Source organism: Falco biarmicus, chromosome 6 (genome assembly GCF_023638135.1).
Source record: "Falco biarmicus isolate bFalBia1 chromosome 6, bFalBia1.pri, whole genome shotgun sequence".
NCBI classification, from domain to species: domain Eukaryota; kingdom Metazoa; phylum Chordata; class Aves; order Falconiformes; family Falconidae; genus Falco; species Falco biarmicus.
The window spans coordinates 28,410,027-28,424,648 of NC_079293.1; the positions used below are offsets into that span (position 1 = coordinate 28,410,027).

Sequence of the window (14,622 nt, forward strand, 5' to 3'; positions counted from 1 at the left end):
GGCCACTCTTAGCTGTACAAGTGCTGTTACCCATGTTTTCTTTGTGGAGGACCAAGTCTATAGTACCCGTAGGGGAAGGAGCTGATACTTGTTTCTAGTTTTTGGCTGCTGCCTCTGAGACCAATTTTCTTCATGTGTTTCTGTCTTCTCCTTCACACTTTCTCTGCAGAAAGAGGGTCTGCAGGTGCCCAGGACATTTGGTTTTCACCTAACTCTATGTGGTTTCAAGAACCGAGTAAAGCAGTATGGGGGTGATGGTGCCATCCTGTAGCATGTTACACCACAAGCTTCGTTCAGGCTTGGCCCAGCAATATTTGGGCTGTGCAGGAATGGGGTGTCCTGTAGCCTGTTCATTAGATGAAGAAGTTGGGGAAAACTTTTTTCTTAAAGCTTATGTATTCCTAATTGCAGAATACAGGATTGCTAGCGTCTATTCAAAAGTATCTGCTCCTCGCTGTGGCGGAGCTCTGCTGGCAAGGCAGAAAAGCCTGGTATCAAGACATAACCTTTTTTTTTTTTTTTTTTTTTAATGTGGGATTTGAAATGCATTTACTTGGGCCCCTGTAGCCTGGAACAAATTGACTTTTGAGCAGAACTCTCTGGCTGTGGGTATGGGAGGGCAGAGGTTTTATCAAAAGATGTATTCTTGGTGGATTAGCACATTCTCCCTGAGGAAGCAGGTGCTTTTCTGTGGCACAGCGTTTGATTAGCAGAATTTATTATTTCCATGTGAAAGGTAAAAAACAGATCTGGAGCCAAATCTGACCTTTCTGCTGTTGAGCTGAGATGATGTGATTATTCTGGTAAGGGAGGTTGCAGAGGGATGGTGGTCCTGCTGTGCTGAGTTTTAGGTAGGATGTCTTCGCTGTAGTGGGCTGTATCAGCTTTACTGGGGGCAAGCAAAGCTGGCAATTCCTGTGTCTTTAGTATAATTTTTTCTCTGCTTTACAGCAGTGGCCTGAAGCTGCTTGTGTCCCTGCTGTGTTAGGTGGGAGAAAAGGTGATGTATGTTAATGCACATCAAATGTCTTGGCCAATTTTCCTTTTTATTGCTAGTGCAGACGTGCCCACTGCTACCTAGCAGGCATAGGCATCCTGTCACCTATAGGGTATTAATTTACTGGAAGGTTAGGAAGGCTGTTGCCCTTCTCCGATGCAATGCTAGGCACCATTTCCCACCTCGTTGCCACGTGCTTTTTGACTTCTCATTTGCCATAGCTAATCTAGCCTTCCCCCAGCACTACACAAGGATGTTGGCTATGTTTTGGCAGCTTTGCAGAGGTGGGAATGGGAAATAATGACTTCCTGTGGCCAGGTAACTGTTACCTTTTACCTTGCTTTGCGGGAGGGTGTTGGCAGACAGGTAGAACTTGTGTATACCAGTTTGGGCAGTGATCTGGTAGTAGCACCAGGATTGAGTACTGGGGATCTACTATGGGCTTATGACTTCATGCACCTGGCAGCGTGACATCCCTGACTTAACCAAGTCACGTACGGCACCTGGGCAGAGCTGGAGGAATGCATGTAATTCTAATACAAACCACATTCTGTCCTCTCTGTCATAGCGGCCTGCACCTTGCAGAAAATATGGTGCCCTCCCTACTTCTGCTTGGTTTGGAGGGCCAGGAACTGTGCGGGCATGAACCCAGTGAGGTATCTGTGGATTCCGTCATAGCCTGGCCCTGATAAAAAAGAAGAAACAATACCTGCTTTAAAATGGTGCATGTCTGCAGCTTGAGATCAGTAAAGGCTGGCATAGCTGCTGCCAACTGGATGTGCAACGTGCAGGAAGGTATCTTGCACTTGGTGATACAAGTGTGGTGTGACTTTTACAGATCAGGATTTGATGATGATCTAGTGAACTCTTAAAACTGAGGGAACTTGTGAATTTTTTTGTTGCTGCTGTTTTGAACACTTCAGATATAATCTGATCTCACACTTCATACAGTTGTAATAGCTGTGGATATCTTTTGTCATCATATTCTTCATCTGACTTGAAAGAAAATCCAAGTGTTTGTATCTTGGATATGGTTGTTGAATTTCATTAGGTGACTGGACTCAAAGGTAAACAGATCTCAAGTTTGGCACATTTTGGCAAACCAGCAGCTCAGGTACCATGGAGCTGACCTCCACAAACACAGCTCTGGAAGAATCAGTGTTCCTGCCCCTGCAACTGAAAAAAAGCCAAAAAACTAAAAAGACCTTCTGTCTCTCTCTCCCCTTCCCTTATCTCTTGTCTGGCAGGGAGCAGAGAGGAAGATCAGGGATGAAGAGCGAAAGCAAAGCAAAAGAAAAGGCAAGTGCACTGACCCCAGCTCTCAGCTGAATGCCTGTAAGTAGAAATTACTCCATCAGTATTTTAAATATGAGAACTTATTTTGGCTACAAATAGCCTGTGCAGTAGACCTTAAGTCAATTTTTATTCCCTATGGAATAACACTTGTTTTAAGCATTGCTTGTGGAGTCATTAGTTGTGCTTTGCAATATACTGGGTCACTTAGGACTTCTACATAGTTCTTCCTGTCCAAGACGGGGTGCTGCTACGTATTCAATCAGGTATGGGTTTTAGCAGTTGAAGTGACAGGGTGAGTGTGGGCTTCTTGGGCGCTGCTGGACCCCTGCAGCTCCAGTGAGCAGCAAGAACTGGAGCCGTTCCAAATGTTTCCAGCTTGATCCTGAACTTGGGCTTTAATGTATGCTGAAAATGTATTTACAACTCTGCAGCAAGGCAGTGGCAGCCTTGGGACTGAGCCTCCAGCCTCCCAGCCCTGTACCCACTCTTTCAGAGTAAATGGTCCTTAGTAAATAATTTCAATAGAAGTTGTTTCTGCACATGTGAAGGCCTCAGCACTGTAATATGTAAAGGCTGTGGAGCTTCTTCCTGCTGAGCATCTTTCCTTTAACTGCTGCAGATGACCGCAGCAGATTCTGCGTTTGGATGACTAGTTATTCCCCAGCAGAGCTGCTTAGAGGAAAATGCATCTTCTTGGTCTTCCTTTGCACAGGGCGGGTGCATGCTCTCCCTTGTTCTGCTCTGTGTGCTTGTCAGAGCTGTGCTATTAATGGTCCAACTGGTTCAACAAGCATGCACCTCAGCTTGCTGGGCAGGATTTTCCTGACAAAGCAGGTACAGGCTGCTGGAGCAGCTACAAGAGAATCCATTTGCTCAAGGGCAGTTGCAGAAAGGGCTGGGGTTTTTTCCCAAAGTACATTGTGAAAGGTAGGTTTAGCACACTTAGTGTTTTACAAATACAGTAGCCTCAACAGCTCCCAGAAGATTACTGCATGCAGCCCTTTGTGTAATGGCTGGAAAGTATGGTTTCAGCAGAGATTTCCAGCATCTTACAATTCTACAAAAGCTGCTTTCCAGTATGAATTTCCTAGGCTTGGGCTTAGCCTGATGATGTGACCTTTATTTCCCTGGAAAGTACAATCCGTTGCTGTTTAGTTCTTGGTTGGGAAGTTTTTGATTGCTTTAAGCCATAAGCTTTTATATCCACCTCCAGGCTTACAAATGCCATGTGCGCATGGACTCACCAACAGCAGAAATAGTTTGTGGCTTTTGGTCAAAGTTATTTTTACAGGGATGGAGCAATCTTTAAATAATAAGTTTTGCAAAGAAAAAAAAAAAGTGTATTTTCCACTGGGGACATGAGAAATGAAGCATTTTGTTTGTGGTTGGTTTGACCCAAAATTGAAATGTTTTCACTTGGTAAAATGAAGTCTTCAGTTGGGGTCAGCTTGACACGAACGTCTCTGAAGTGCAGTTTAAGGCACCTCCTGCCTCGCTGTCTCCCAAGGGGGTCTTTGTGGGTGAAATCTGTCCCCTTGGTGGCTTGTATCACGTCAGCTGGTGTGTCGTGACTCTGTGGGAGACAGTGCGGGTCCTGGTGGGGGTTGAATTAGGGTCTGGCAGCTTGAGGTGACCAGGATGAACAATGAGTTGAACAAAAATGTAAAATCTGAAAGTGTGGAATTGACATGTAATTCTACATGTAGCATCTTGCAAGGAAGAGTATTTGTACTACCTCTGTAGTGTGAAAGTGCTTCTGTGCTGCTGTCTCTTTGAGAGGCTTCTAACAGGAACCACGGGGGTTGCAAGTTGTCTCTTTGTTTGCCATCTTGCTGCCTTCCCGGTATGGGAAATCCAATGACCTTCTGAGGGAATGGATAGGGAGAAAGGGCGAGGCTTGGACTAGCTTTTGCCCTGTTCAGATGGTTTGTTTGGTACATGAAAGATCTAGGTTCCTATGTTGGGGTGAATGGCCAGACCATTCTCCAGCCCAGTTTAATGTATAAACAAAATCAAGCAACTCACTTGGAAGAGGTGGAGCAAAATTCTAATAGCTCTGTGAAATAAGCTGTTTTCTCAGGGTCCAGACCCTCATCTGGGGTGGACAACCCAGGTTCAAACTCCTCCACCGCGGGAGCTTCTCCCTTTGACCCTGACTACAGAGTACTCTTATTCAACAGTGTATGTGCCTTTTAAGTTATATAGGAGAGCCGTAGCCTCGTCAGTGCCTTCACTATCCTTTATTCCAATCTTTGGTCTCTACAGTTTCTGATGTCAAAGTGCCCATGCTTCCCTCACACAAACGTACGGACATCACCATCTTCAAGCCCTTCATGGATCTAGACACTCAGCCTGTCCTTTTCATTCCTGACGTTCACTTTGCAAATCTTCAGCGTGGGGCTCATGTAAGTAAAGCTCGTGGGCGTGGGGATAAGGAGGCTGTGGGATGTATCTGCAAAAAGCCTGGGATGCTCTGTGTACGTATATACATATGAAGTGCCAGACTGTCTGCAGTGATGCTGTAAACAAACACAGGCTGAGTCTAGTGTGAGCAAGAGATGTTGCTGTAGATGCATTGGCTGGAGTTAAATGGGGATGTTTTCTCATTAAATTATTTTCCTGGGAACTCCTGTTTCCATGAACCTGAAAGGATTTTTCCACAGCATGTCTAGTTGAGAATTCATTGAATGAACTGCAGACTGGTCGTCTTTTGTAAAGTCCGTTGAGTTCCTGGGGCGCTGCTGTAGACCACGGGCTCCTCTAGCCTGTTGCTGCAGGGTGAAAATCCGTTCTGTGGAACTGGGAAGTGTGTCAGCTCTGTGATCCGCTGCCAGAGTGCCCTGCCTCAGCATTCCTGGAAAGTCCCAGCTGACAGGAAACTGGAAGGGAAAAAAAACTAGAGTGCAACCAAGTTTCAAAATCTTGAACTTTGCTGTGCTGGGAGTTCTGGCACGCTCTAACGTAATCTAAATCTTACTTTTTAAGAGCCTTGCCTAAACTCCTAGCAGGGATAGAGATTAAACTTGTATCTGTAAGGCTGACTTTTCCACCTGTTTTCCTACAAAGGCTCTGGTTCTGAGGTATGTCAGGAGATTGCATTAGTCCAGATAGAAAGCTGGTTAGCTCTTGTATGTTCCTGTCTCTCTCATCAGAGATCCTTTCATTTCCCTTTTATGACAAAGTTAAAGGTGCTCACTGGCTTTTAGAAGATAGGGCCAAATGATGTTTCGATACAGGATTGAAAGATAAGAGAAAGTGAATTCTAGTTCTGGACAAAATTTTCACAACCTTACGCACAAGTATTATTTGTGTATTAAAACAAAGGCCAATATTCCTTGGGCCAATGCATCTTACTTCTAGTAGTGTAGTTGTGGCTGACTCCCTACTTGACAGCCTTGGTTTCCCCTGTGTCCTGTACTGATGCGCTTGTGAGCGAGTCAGGTGGGTGAGCATCCGCCTCTCTTGCAGCTCCTGCAGCAGCTCAGAGGCTCCCTCTCCTTTAGCTTTATGCTGTTGGACCTCTGCTCACGCCAGGTGCAGCAGGGTGGTGGTTCTGTGCCAGTGACTGACTCTCTAACACAGACGGAGCTACTGCTAAGTCACTATTCACAGCACTTAGAGCCATGGGGAGAGCGTTGCTGATACAACCGTGTTACACCAGCTAATGTGTCTGTCCTTATGCAGTTTTGTTTTGTAGCGTTTAGAGCCCTTTGTAGTGTTTTTAAGTACTATGTAAAGTTCTCACTAGCTAGCTAATTCAGCCTGTTTTTTTCTGTGTATGTCAAGAAAATCTCCCCTTTGTTTTAAAAGGTCCTTCCTGTTGCTTCAGAAGAACTGGAGGGTGAAAGGTAAGAGCTGCACTACTTCAGCCTGCTGAAGTCCTGCCCTCAGACAGAGGGGTAGGTCCCTGTAATTGTACTGCTGCTGACTTTTTGCCCTGTCAATGACAGCTCTAACCTAAAGAGAGGAGCCTATATCAGTGAAGAGGACTTCATTGCTACTCCGAATAAGATGGCCAGAATAGAAGAACCAAAAAGAGGTATTATTTTTTTCTTCCAGAGACTGGATTATTTTATTTGTCCATCATGATAGAGAGATGCAGCTGATGTTAGAGAGGGGTTTTGTTAATTTATTTTGGGGTATGCTTCAGCCTGATTTTTCTGTATTTGAGTAGTAATAGAAAGAGTTTGTATATCAGGATGTAGTTTAGCTCCACAAATCTTTTACAATGTCAAAATTCCTGCGGTTTTCTGCCAACTCGGACACTAATTGGCTTTGAGCCTGTAAGGAAAGAGACTCGGAGAGGTGAGCACCTTACCAATCTCCTTGGTGAATTGGGGGAGAGAATTCATCACATAAAGTCCTAGAGAAGATTTCAGAAGTATTTTGTAGTAGATTAAGCAATGAATGCCAAGAACTGTTCTGGGTACAAAACTGTTGCATCTTTCAAGGTGCTGGAAAAAAAGGCTGTTCACTGCTGAGAGCCAAACTGAGAGAATATTCTGCTTATTTTTAACCTGTTGTCAACCTTTGCAGTTTGATATGGGATTGAATGTTGCTGTGGTGTTGTGGAAGGAGATGAGAGGTCCCTTTGGGGATGGTGTAGAGGATTATCTGCCTGACGACTGTTGTGTGGAAGGACCACCACAAAGCTTAAAGAATTAAAAAAGGGAGGATTAAATTTGTGATGCGGTGAAGATTAAGTCTAGTGAATCTGACCTTAATGGGGGCTACATTTCTGTAGTCTGGATAAACTGGTAAGGAAGGATGGATTTTCTAAAAGGAAATCTGACTTCTTGGCTTTGCTATATGCCATAAAATGAGACCCATGAGATTCTTTCTCCTTTGGCTTGGTGTATCATCCAACTTGTGCTGTAACTGAGAGTGTGTGTGGTGTTGTCAGGTTTTTTAAATCTGTAGTCCTTCTTTTCTTAAACCTGCTTTTAGCAGAAGAAATCCGTCAAGGTGCTGTGCTGTCCTGAGTTCACCTTCAACTAGATACGCCAGTATTTGTTCCCTGTTGCAGGTGTGTCAAAGCTGTGGCTGATGAACCCTTGTAAATAATCCAGGCTGCAGTACCTAGTCATTAGAAGATGGATTAAAGACAGCAAAGCTGTTAAAGGTCCAAGCTTTCTTGCTCTCATGGCTTATTCCTCAGCCGTAATGCAGTTTTTAATGAGGCTGTTGTTACGTACAATGACTCTCTGCTAGTTTGAGAATGCTAGGGATGCTTACCTAATTTGGTTTCTTACTCTTTCATTCCCCTCCTAGCAGGACACGAAGTCTGCATTGTATGTCAGCTGTGGTGGTATGAGTATTACTGAAACATGGCAGGGGGTAGGAAGAGAGATGAGACAGCGTAGGAGGAACAGAGGACTGTACAAATCATTTAAAAATGAGGAGGTGGCCAGGATGGTTTCACCTGCTGTGGTAGCATCTGTCAAATCCTATTATTTTGTGAAGTCTTACGGCAAATGACCTGTGAGATACAGAAGGACCCAGGAGCCTCAAAGCTCCATGTTTTGTGTTCCTCCTTCTCGTGTTTCAAATATGACCTTGTTTCAAATAATAGAGAAAATATCAAGTAAGAGCAACTTAAAAGTATTTTGACAGTAAAGATGTTTGAGCATGTCATATTTCTGTGTGAAAAAGTATGGTTTGAGCTAATCTAGCTACGAGTGTTTGTGATGCAGTCTTCAATGCACATTGAATGTATGTATGTGTATCTCTTCACAAGATCCTCAGTGTATGTTACTGTGTGCTTAGCCACTATCATATACAGGTATTCTCTGAGGAGCAATTATGCAATTAATTCCTCTCTCCAATTTGCTTTTCAGTGTTGCTTTATGTCCGAAAAGAGTCAGAGGAAGTCTTTGATGCACTAATGTTAAAGACGCCGTCTCTGAAAGGTCTAATGGAAGCAGTAAGTAATAGGTTTTACAGTCCTTGCCTCCAGTTTGAGAAAAAGTGAGTGTAGTCCGGGCTGGCCAGTCGTCAGGCACTGGGCAGTCACAGGAGCTAGGCTCTCGGTCGCAGCTTGTACCCCTGTGTTCCTGCACTTCTGGATAAGAAGCGTAAGAGTGACTTCCTTTCAGTCACATGGAAATGAATGTAAATAATGCTTTAATTTGTTATTAAGGGACTTCAGGAAGCTTCCCTTTTAAGTACCTTAGTCCCCATCTGTGGGGTCTGGGTGTGAGAAAGTGTTTCTGAGCCTTCCTGAAAATCCAGGTGTGTCAAGTTCGGTGACTGCACACCTGAAGGACTCCCAAAATGACAGGCACTGGAATGGAAGGCTCCCTTCTTATGCAAGCTCTGCTTTGGCCAAGTTGCAGAAGCAGCCTTGTAGGTCTTTTCCAAGCTACATCAAAAAACACTCAACAGACTTCCACTATGCATGTCCCTCCTGTCAGAGAGGGTATTTCAATTGCAAGATGTAGTGATTTCCAGAATGTGTTTAGTGGCTTGAGTTTATTTTCAGTCTTTCAAAGCCTTATTTGGGGGCTTCTGCTCCCCTTTCATAACCTGCTTATGAAGAGCTCCAAGCCCCAGCCTCTGAATGTGCTTGAAGACTTTTACATATCTGTGCACACATGCGTGAAATTGCTGTCTGGTGCTTGACTTCCAAAATAGCCTTTCACTATCCCTGCTGCTGCAGTGCTGCAAAGGAAACACAGAGCTTAACTCTGAGGAGTGGTGTAATGTTTGGCACAAGCTCAAAACCGACGTTTCTGGCTGTCTCTTTGTGATTTATGCTTTGTCGATGCTCAAGAGGATGGAGGCTTTGGGGCTGTACAGCTGGGTCTTGCCATTGGCTTTGGGACCCACAGATGGTTCTATAAGCTGAAGCTCTCTCTTCCTGGCTGTGGAGCTTTACCAGCACAGGCAGGCTGGAAGTGGGGGCTAATGGGGAGGGGGATTGAAGGCTAGGAAGTCCTCCCTTACCTTGTGTGGTCCTGAAGTGAAGCTGCATCCTTGTTGTTCAACTTGGACTTTTTAAAGCAAGCGCCCAGAGCTGTAGCCTGGATGAAACCCCTGTACTTTTGCATACTGAAATGGCACATTGTTTGGTAGTTCCTGTCAGTGTGTGAGAGCAATTTGCCAAAGTAAACTGGCTTAAGGTTACTGACCTCGTGACTTTCTGGAGATTTGTACAGTGAAGTGCCATGGTTAGTGGCTGTGGTTTCACGTTGAGGTCACCCTGTTGGGTAAAGGGGACACTGCTGATCAGCTAGTGACCTTAGCAGCAGAGGTCTTCACTTTGTTGCTGTTTTCTTCCTGCATCAGCCACTGTGATGTCTAGTTTTCACTTGATCCCTCTGGCACTGAATTTAAAAATGTTTTTCAGTATGCTAAGAGAACAGACAGCCGCGAGAAAATGAGAACCAGGGTGTGGGGTGGTTTTTTAATGCATGGGCTTTTTGGTGTGGGGGCAAAGCGTTGCTGAATGGGAAGTCAGTAGTCAGGTTTAGAACTTAATTAAACTTTTTCCACAGAAGTTGGCAAACTGCAGAGGGGTTCTCCTCTGTAGGTATATGCTATAGTTTAGGATTTAGTATTGCTTTTATAGAGCAGAGCAGTTGTTCTCATCTGCAGGCATTTTTTTTTTTGTTCTTTTCTGTAAGATAGTAAGTGGAAGACAATGCCAGCAGCCTCCTTGCTTCACCAGCGCTTGCTTTATTTTGTTCTAGATATCTGACAAGTACGACGTTCCTTTTGATAAAATAGGAAAAATCTTCAAAAAATGTAAAAAAGGGTGAGTATGTACCTATTCAGCAACTGTCTGAGAATATGAACTTTTTTCCTCTCAAACCTGAAGGCAAATCTGCTTTATAATTCCTTTATGCACTGTACATATGCAAATGCTATTTATGGATATGTTCACGCAATGTACACACATTCCAATGTCATTCATAGAGCTGAAGACCGGAAGGGTCCTATAGAAATATGTGGTTTGACTTCCTGGGTAAATACGAGTCACAGAACCTCTCTGAGTTAATTGCCATTTGAACCAGAGTTGATCATATCAGGAAAAAGAGTTCAGTTTGTTTAAAGACTCCCAGTGATGAAGAACCTACTTCAACCCATGTTAAATTGTTCCGGTGGTTAACTGTACTCACTGTCTCTGCATTTGGTTACAGTTGTTAAACCTGCTTGTCATTTTGTGGGCTAAATTGAGGAGAACTTTATTGCAAAGTGCCCATTCCCCACAGAGGCCATGCTCCACTGTCTTTTATTTTGTAGCATAAATAATGGAGTTCCTGAACATTGTCTGCTTTTGTTTTTCCTTTTAATCTCTCAGTAGTTTTCTTGGTTTTTCTCTAAAGTCACTTTGCTGTCTCAGCCCCTTCCCCAGAGCCCTTCTGGCCAGAAAATTAGGTCCTTTAATCACCTTTGGAATGTAGTTTCGAGGATTGTGCTCTCAGAGCAGAATTACTCTGCCAGAATAACTGCAAATGTTTCAAATTTATGGTAGTTAAACCACTGCTGAGGACCGCTATTGCAAGTGTGTGTGCACAAACACACAGGTATTGTCCTTTCTGGCAAATGAAAGGAGTGGCCAAGCATCAGCGGTTTCTTCCCTGCAAGCTCTGTAGGGTTTTGTGCTGGTTGTTTGTAACCATCAAACCAATCAGTTCAGAGCCCCAAGGCTCCCCAGGTGCCTGCATCTTCAGAAGGATTTTCTGCCGGTTCCAAGATATCTCTCCTTCCCTGATCCAGGAGCCAGACTTACACTTTTATTCAGATCCTAAAAACATGGCTGCAAGCCTTGATGGAGGGTTTGGGTAAGGACAGCTAGATCTGCTGTGGGAAGCAACAAGTCAGATAGGTGAGCGGGGATCTTGCGTTACCCCTGGACAGCCCAGGCTCTCCGAGGTTTGAGGGTGCCTTTGCTGTCTTGGGTATTTAGAACTGTAATATGTCCCTGACTGACTTTATTTTTCCAGAATTCTGGTCAACATGGACGATAACATCGTGAAACACTATTCAAATGAAGATACCTTCCAGTTGCAAATTGAAGAAGTTGGAGGATCTTACAAGCTCACTCTGACTGAGATCTAAGATCACAGATCCTCCGTGGGTTTTGAACAAAGGTCTCAAGTGAACATTTTCCCATAATTTAGTATGTTGGGCAAAACGCTAATCACCTTCTCCAGAAGAAAGCCAGGTGGTGACTTGTTCTGGGGAGCAGAGCAGTGGTTTTGCTTAATACATTTGTGTTTCTGTTCTTTACAAAGAACGTTGTAATGCTCATGACCTTATTTGCACTTGAAATGAGCAAGCAAAGATCAGCAATTAAATATAGAGCATGTATAAAACACTAGTAAATGAGGGAGGGGAAAACTCCTGGAAGGTGGCCTTTTAGTGTGGTGATGTCTTATTTATCTATTTGGTAACCATGTTTGAGCCTGTTATCAGCTAATGCCGTTTTATTGGACTGTTTTCTGCTAGGTAAAGCTGCAAAACTACTAATTGGTACTAGCAGGAATTGCGTGCAGGTTAGAGAAAAGTCTTTATAATGTTTACTCGTGAACAGGGCAGACTGTTGAAATCACTTGTGTCATTTGGAGGGAATGTAAAACTGCCTTGCTTATGAAGAACTCGCCTTAGTAACTGTGTGAACTCTCATCAGATGAAGCTATATTGTATATAAGTGCAATATATTTTTGAAGGTTTGTAAATGTGTACATACACGTGATATATAATATATATAAATATGGTGTTCTGTATATACCGTGAATATATGCAATGAAGCCCATCTAAAAGGATGCCATATACAGAGAAAACAGATATTTAACGTAGCTATTTAAAAAACAGACAAACCCTTAACACGCACCAAAGGTGAGCACGTGTTTGTATGTTCATAGAAGGCACAAGAGACCTGCTTGTTCAACATGAATCTTCCTGTCTGGAAAGAGAAAGGTACTGGCTCTCTCCTAAACCGTCCTGCACAGCCAGGTGACGGCAGTCCTGGCTTCTCCTATGAACTGCCACTTTGAGCCCTGAAACAGCTGCGTAATGCTGCCCTGGGAGGTGATGTGGGCCAAGTCTGAGAGCTGAGTCCCAAGAGGAGCTGAGCAGATGCAGTTTCCTTGGAATTGCACTTCTGGGGGTTGGGAAGACAGTCTCCTGGAGGGTGGATTTTTTTTTTTCTGTAGCAGCGTACTTAAGGCTCAGCTGGATGCTGCCCGCAACAGCAGCTCAGACTAGATAATACCCATGGGTTGCAGCCAGCTTGCAAGGTCCTAGGATGCTAACAACTGGAAGTGCAGCCACAAGGCTTTTGAGAGAGGAAGGTGGCATCCCAGCTTAGCAGGCCAAGCCTTAGCAGGAACTAGGCTGCAAGCAGGCTGGGTGTCCCTGGTGTGTGTACATCGCACTGACCCGCTGCCGAGGCGGAGAGATCAAACAGGGGCAGCTGGTAGCAGGTGTCCTGAACCTAGCCCCAGCTGGGAGTGCCAGATACCTCCCAAAAATACTGCTCTGCAGTCGATGGTACAGTATTTACTTATGTGCGTGTGCTTATGAAGGAAAGGCACCCTCTGGTTAGCAGCAAGTGAGAGAGGAACATCTAAGCAGCACTCGGATGGAAGGTGGCAACCTGCGTTGCAGGGTGAGTAGATGAGCATGAGCACCAGGTCCAGTGTCAGTGCTTTTGTTAGGGATCGGGGTAATGAGAGAGGTTTATCGTGTTTTCAGGCAGCACAAAGCTGCACATGCCTCACCTAGGACATGAAGGTTGATCAGGATAGGCTGGAGAAATAGTCCAGAACAGTAGGATATGATTCTACTTAATGGTTAACAATTCTACTTAACAGTTAACGAATTGTAACGGAACATCGTTCAGCTGTGTCATGCTGCTGTTGGGAAGAGGGAGGCGAATGCCATGTCGAGTTGATAGACAGGGGCATGGCTTGCAAGAAATAGGAGCCTGCCTTTTGCTCTACTTGGCATGGCCGAGGCCTCCGCTGGAGCGTGGTGCCCTCCCAGCAGAGCCTAGTCCTATCGGGTGTCCTGAGAGGCCAGACCGCCTGCTCCTTCAGCTGGAGCTTGTGGCTTCTGAGGAGGAGGGGCTGGATAAGTTGCCTGGTGAGGGGTCATCTTCAGAAGGGAAGGGTGAGGGGAGCAGCCTCCCGTGACATGGAAGCATTCTCCCTGTCCATCACAAGCACAACAAGAAGCAGTGGGCGTAAATTGCAGAAATTCAGGTTGGGTGTCGGTGGTTTTCTCTGGTGAGAAGAGCAGGCTGCCCAGGGAGGCGGTGGAGCTTGATGTCAGAGGTCTTCAGAGCCACTCTGGGCAAAGGCATCTCTGGACTGAAAGATACAGTTGATTCTCCCTCGGTGCTGATACAAGGTGGTCACTTGAAGTCCCTCCCCACCATATTTTTTTAATGTTTTATATGAAATAGAGTATTTTGGGAGTTGTATTGGGACCAATCCTGAGCTGGTTCATAGACCACTCCATTCCCCCCTCCTCCCTCCTCCTCCACTGATGGGGCCCCACAGAGGCTTTGCCACCGCGCTGGGCACCACCTGCTCCCCTCTGCTCTGTGGCCAGAGCCGAGCAAACTCCGCGTGGGTGCATCCACGGCTGTGGGGGTGCGGAAGGAGCACGCTGCTGAAGAGACTGGGACCTACACACGCCACCCTGTGCAGGAACCCACCGCCGCAGAGCAGCGTGGCCGTGGGACTTGTACCCAGCCGACACCAACACACCGCTTGGGCTTCCCTTCATCGGTCACAGGAATAACGTTACTATGGCAAGGGAATTTTTTTAAAACCTGATATATAGAATACATATATATATTTACACATTTTTATCAAAAAAGGAAGTTTTATTACAGAAACTCAGTCTAGGGTCAGGGAAGTAGATTTAGAATCTCTGTAGAGGTAAGATTGACATGAATGTTATTTCTTTTTACTGCTTAATGAAGTATGTGAACTAAATCTTGACGATTGTTTTCCACTATAAGATATTCTGGGACACGGGTCTTGTAACAGTAGCAGCAATGTCATGTATGTTTTATGAAACTGATTTTTTTTTGTTGTTTTGCCTGCTGTTTTTTAATTGAAAATGTATTTTAAACCAAGCTATTAAATTTTATATGTTCATTTCTAATGATGAGCCTTTTACATAAAGGGGACACAGCACATGTGTTTTCTATTTTTCCTTTGACAGGGGGTCTACAAAGCAAAATCCCCAAATAATCCCAGCGCCAGCCTTGCTCTTATTTCCATATAAGATGCCTGGTGGTCAGTGCTGGAGGTCGAGCAAAAGCCTCGAGGGTTGTGCCCTGTGCAGCGGTGGGTGGGGATCTCCCGTCA

The 14,622-nt window shown here is 44.8% G+C and overlaps 1 protein-coding gene across 1 annotated transcript in view; it reads left to right on the forward strand.

The window, feature by feature from the left end:
* GRHL1 (grainyhead like transcription factor 1) overlaps positions 1-14,416 on the forward strand; it is a 51,964-nt gene extending 37,548 nt beyond the window's left edge. Inside the window, exons 10-16 of the mRNA XM_056343345.1 lie at positions 2,245-2,332; positions 4,559-4,698; positions 6,104-6,141; positions 6,244-6,332; positions 8,131-8,216; positions 9,985-10,049; positions 11,242-14,416. Coding sequence (XP_056199320.1) covers positions 2,245-2,332; positions 4,559-4,698; positions 6,104-6,141; positions 6,244-6,332; positions 8,131-8,216; positions 9,985-10,049; positions 11,242-11,356 — 621 coding nt within the window. The 3' untranslated portion in view covers positions 11,357-14,416. The remainder of the gene's footprint in view (positions 1-2,244; positions 2,333-4,558; positions 4,699-6,103; positions 6,142-6,243; positions 6,333-8,130; positions 8,217-9,984; positions 10,050-11,241) is intronic.
* The last annotated feature ends 206 nt before the right edge of the window (positions 14,417-14,622 follow it).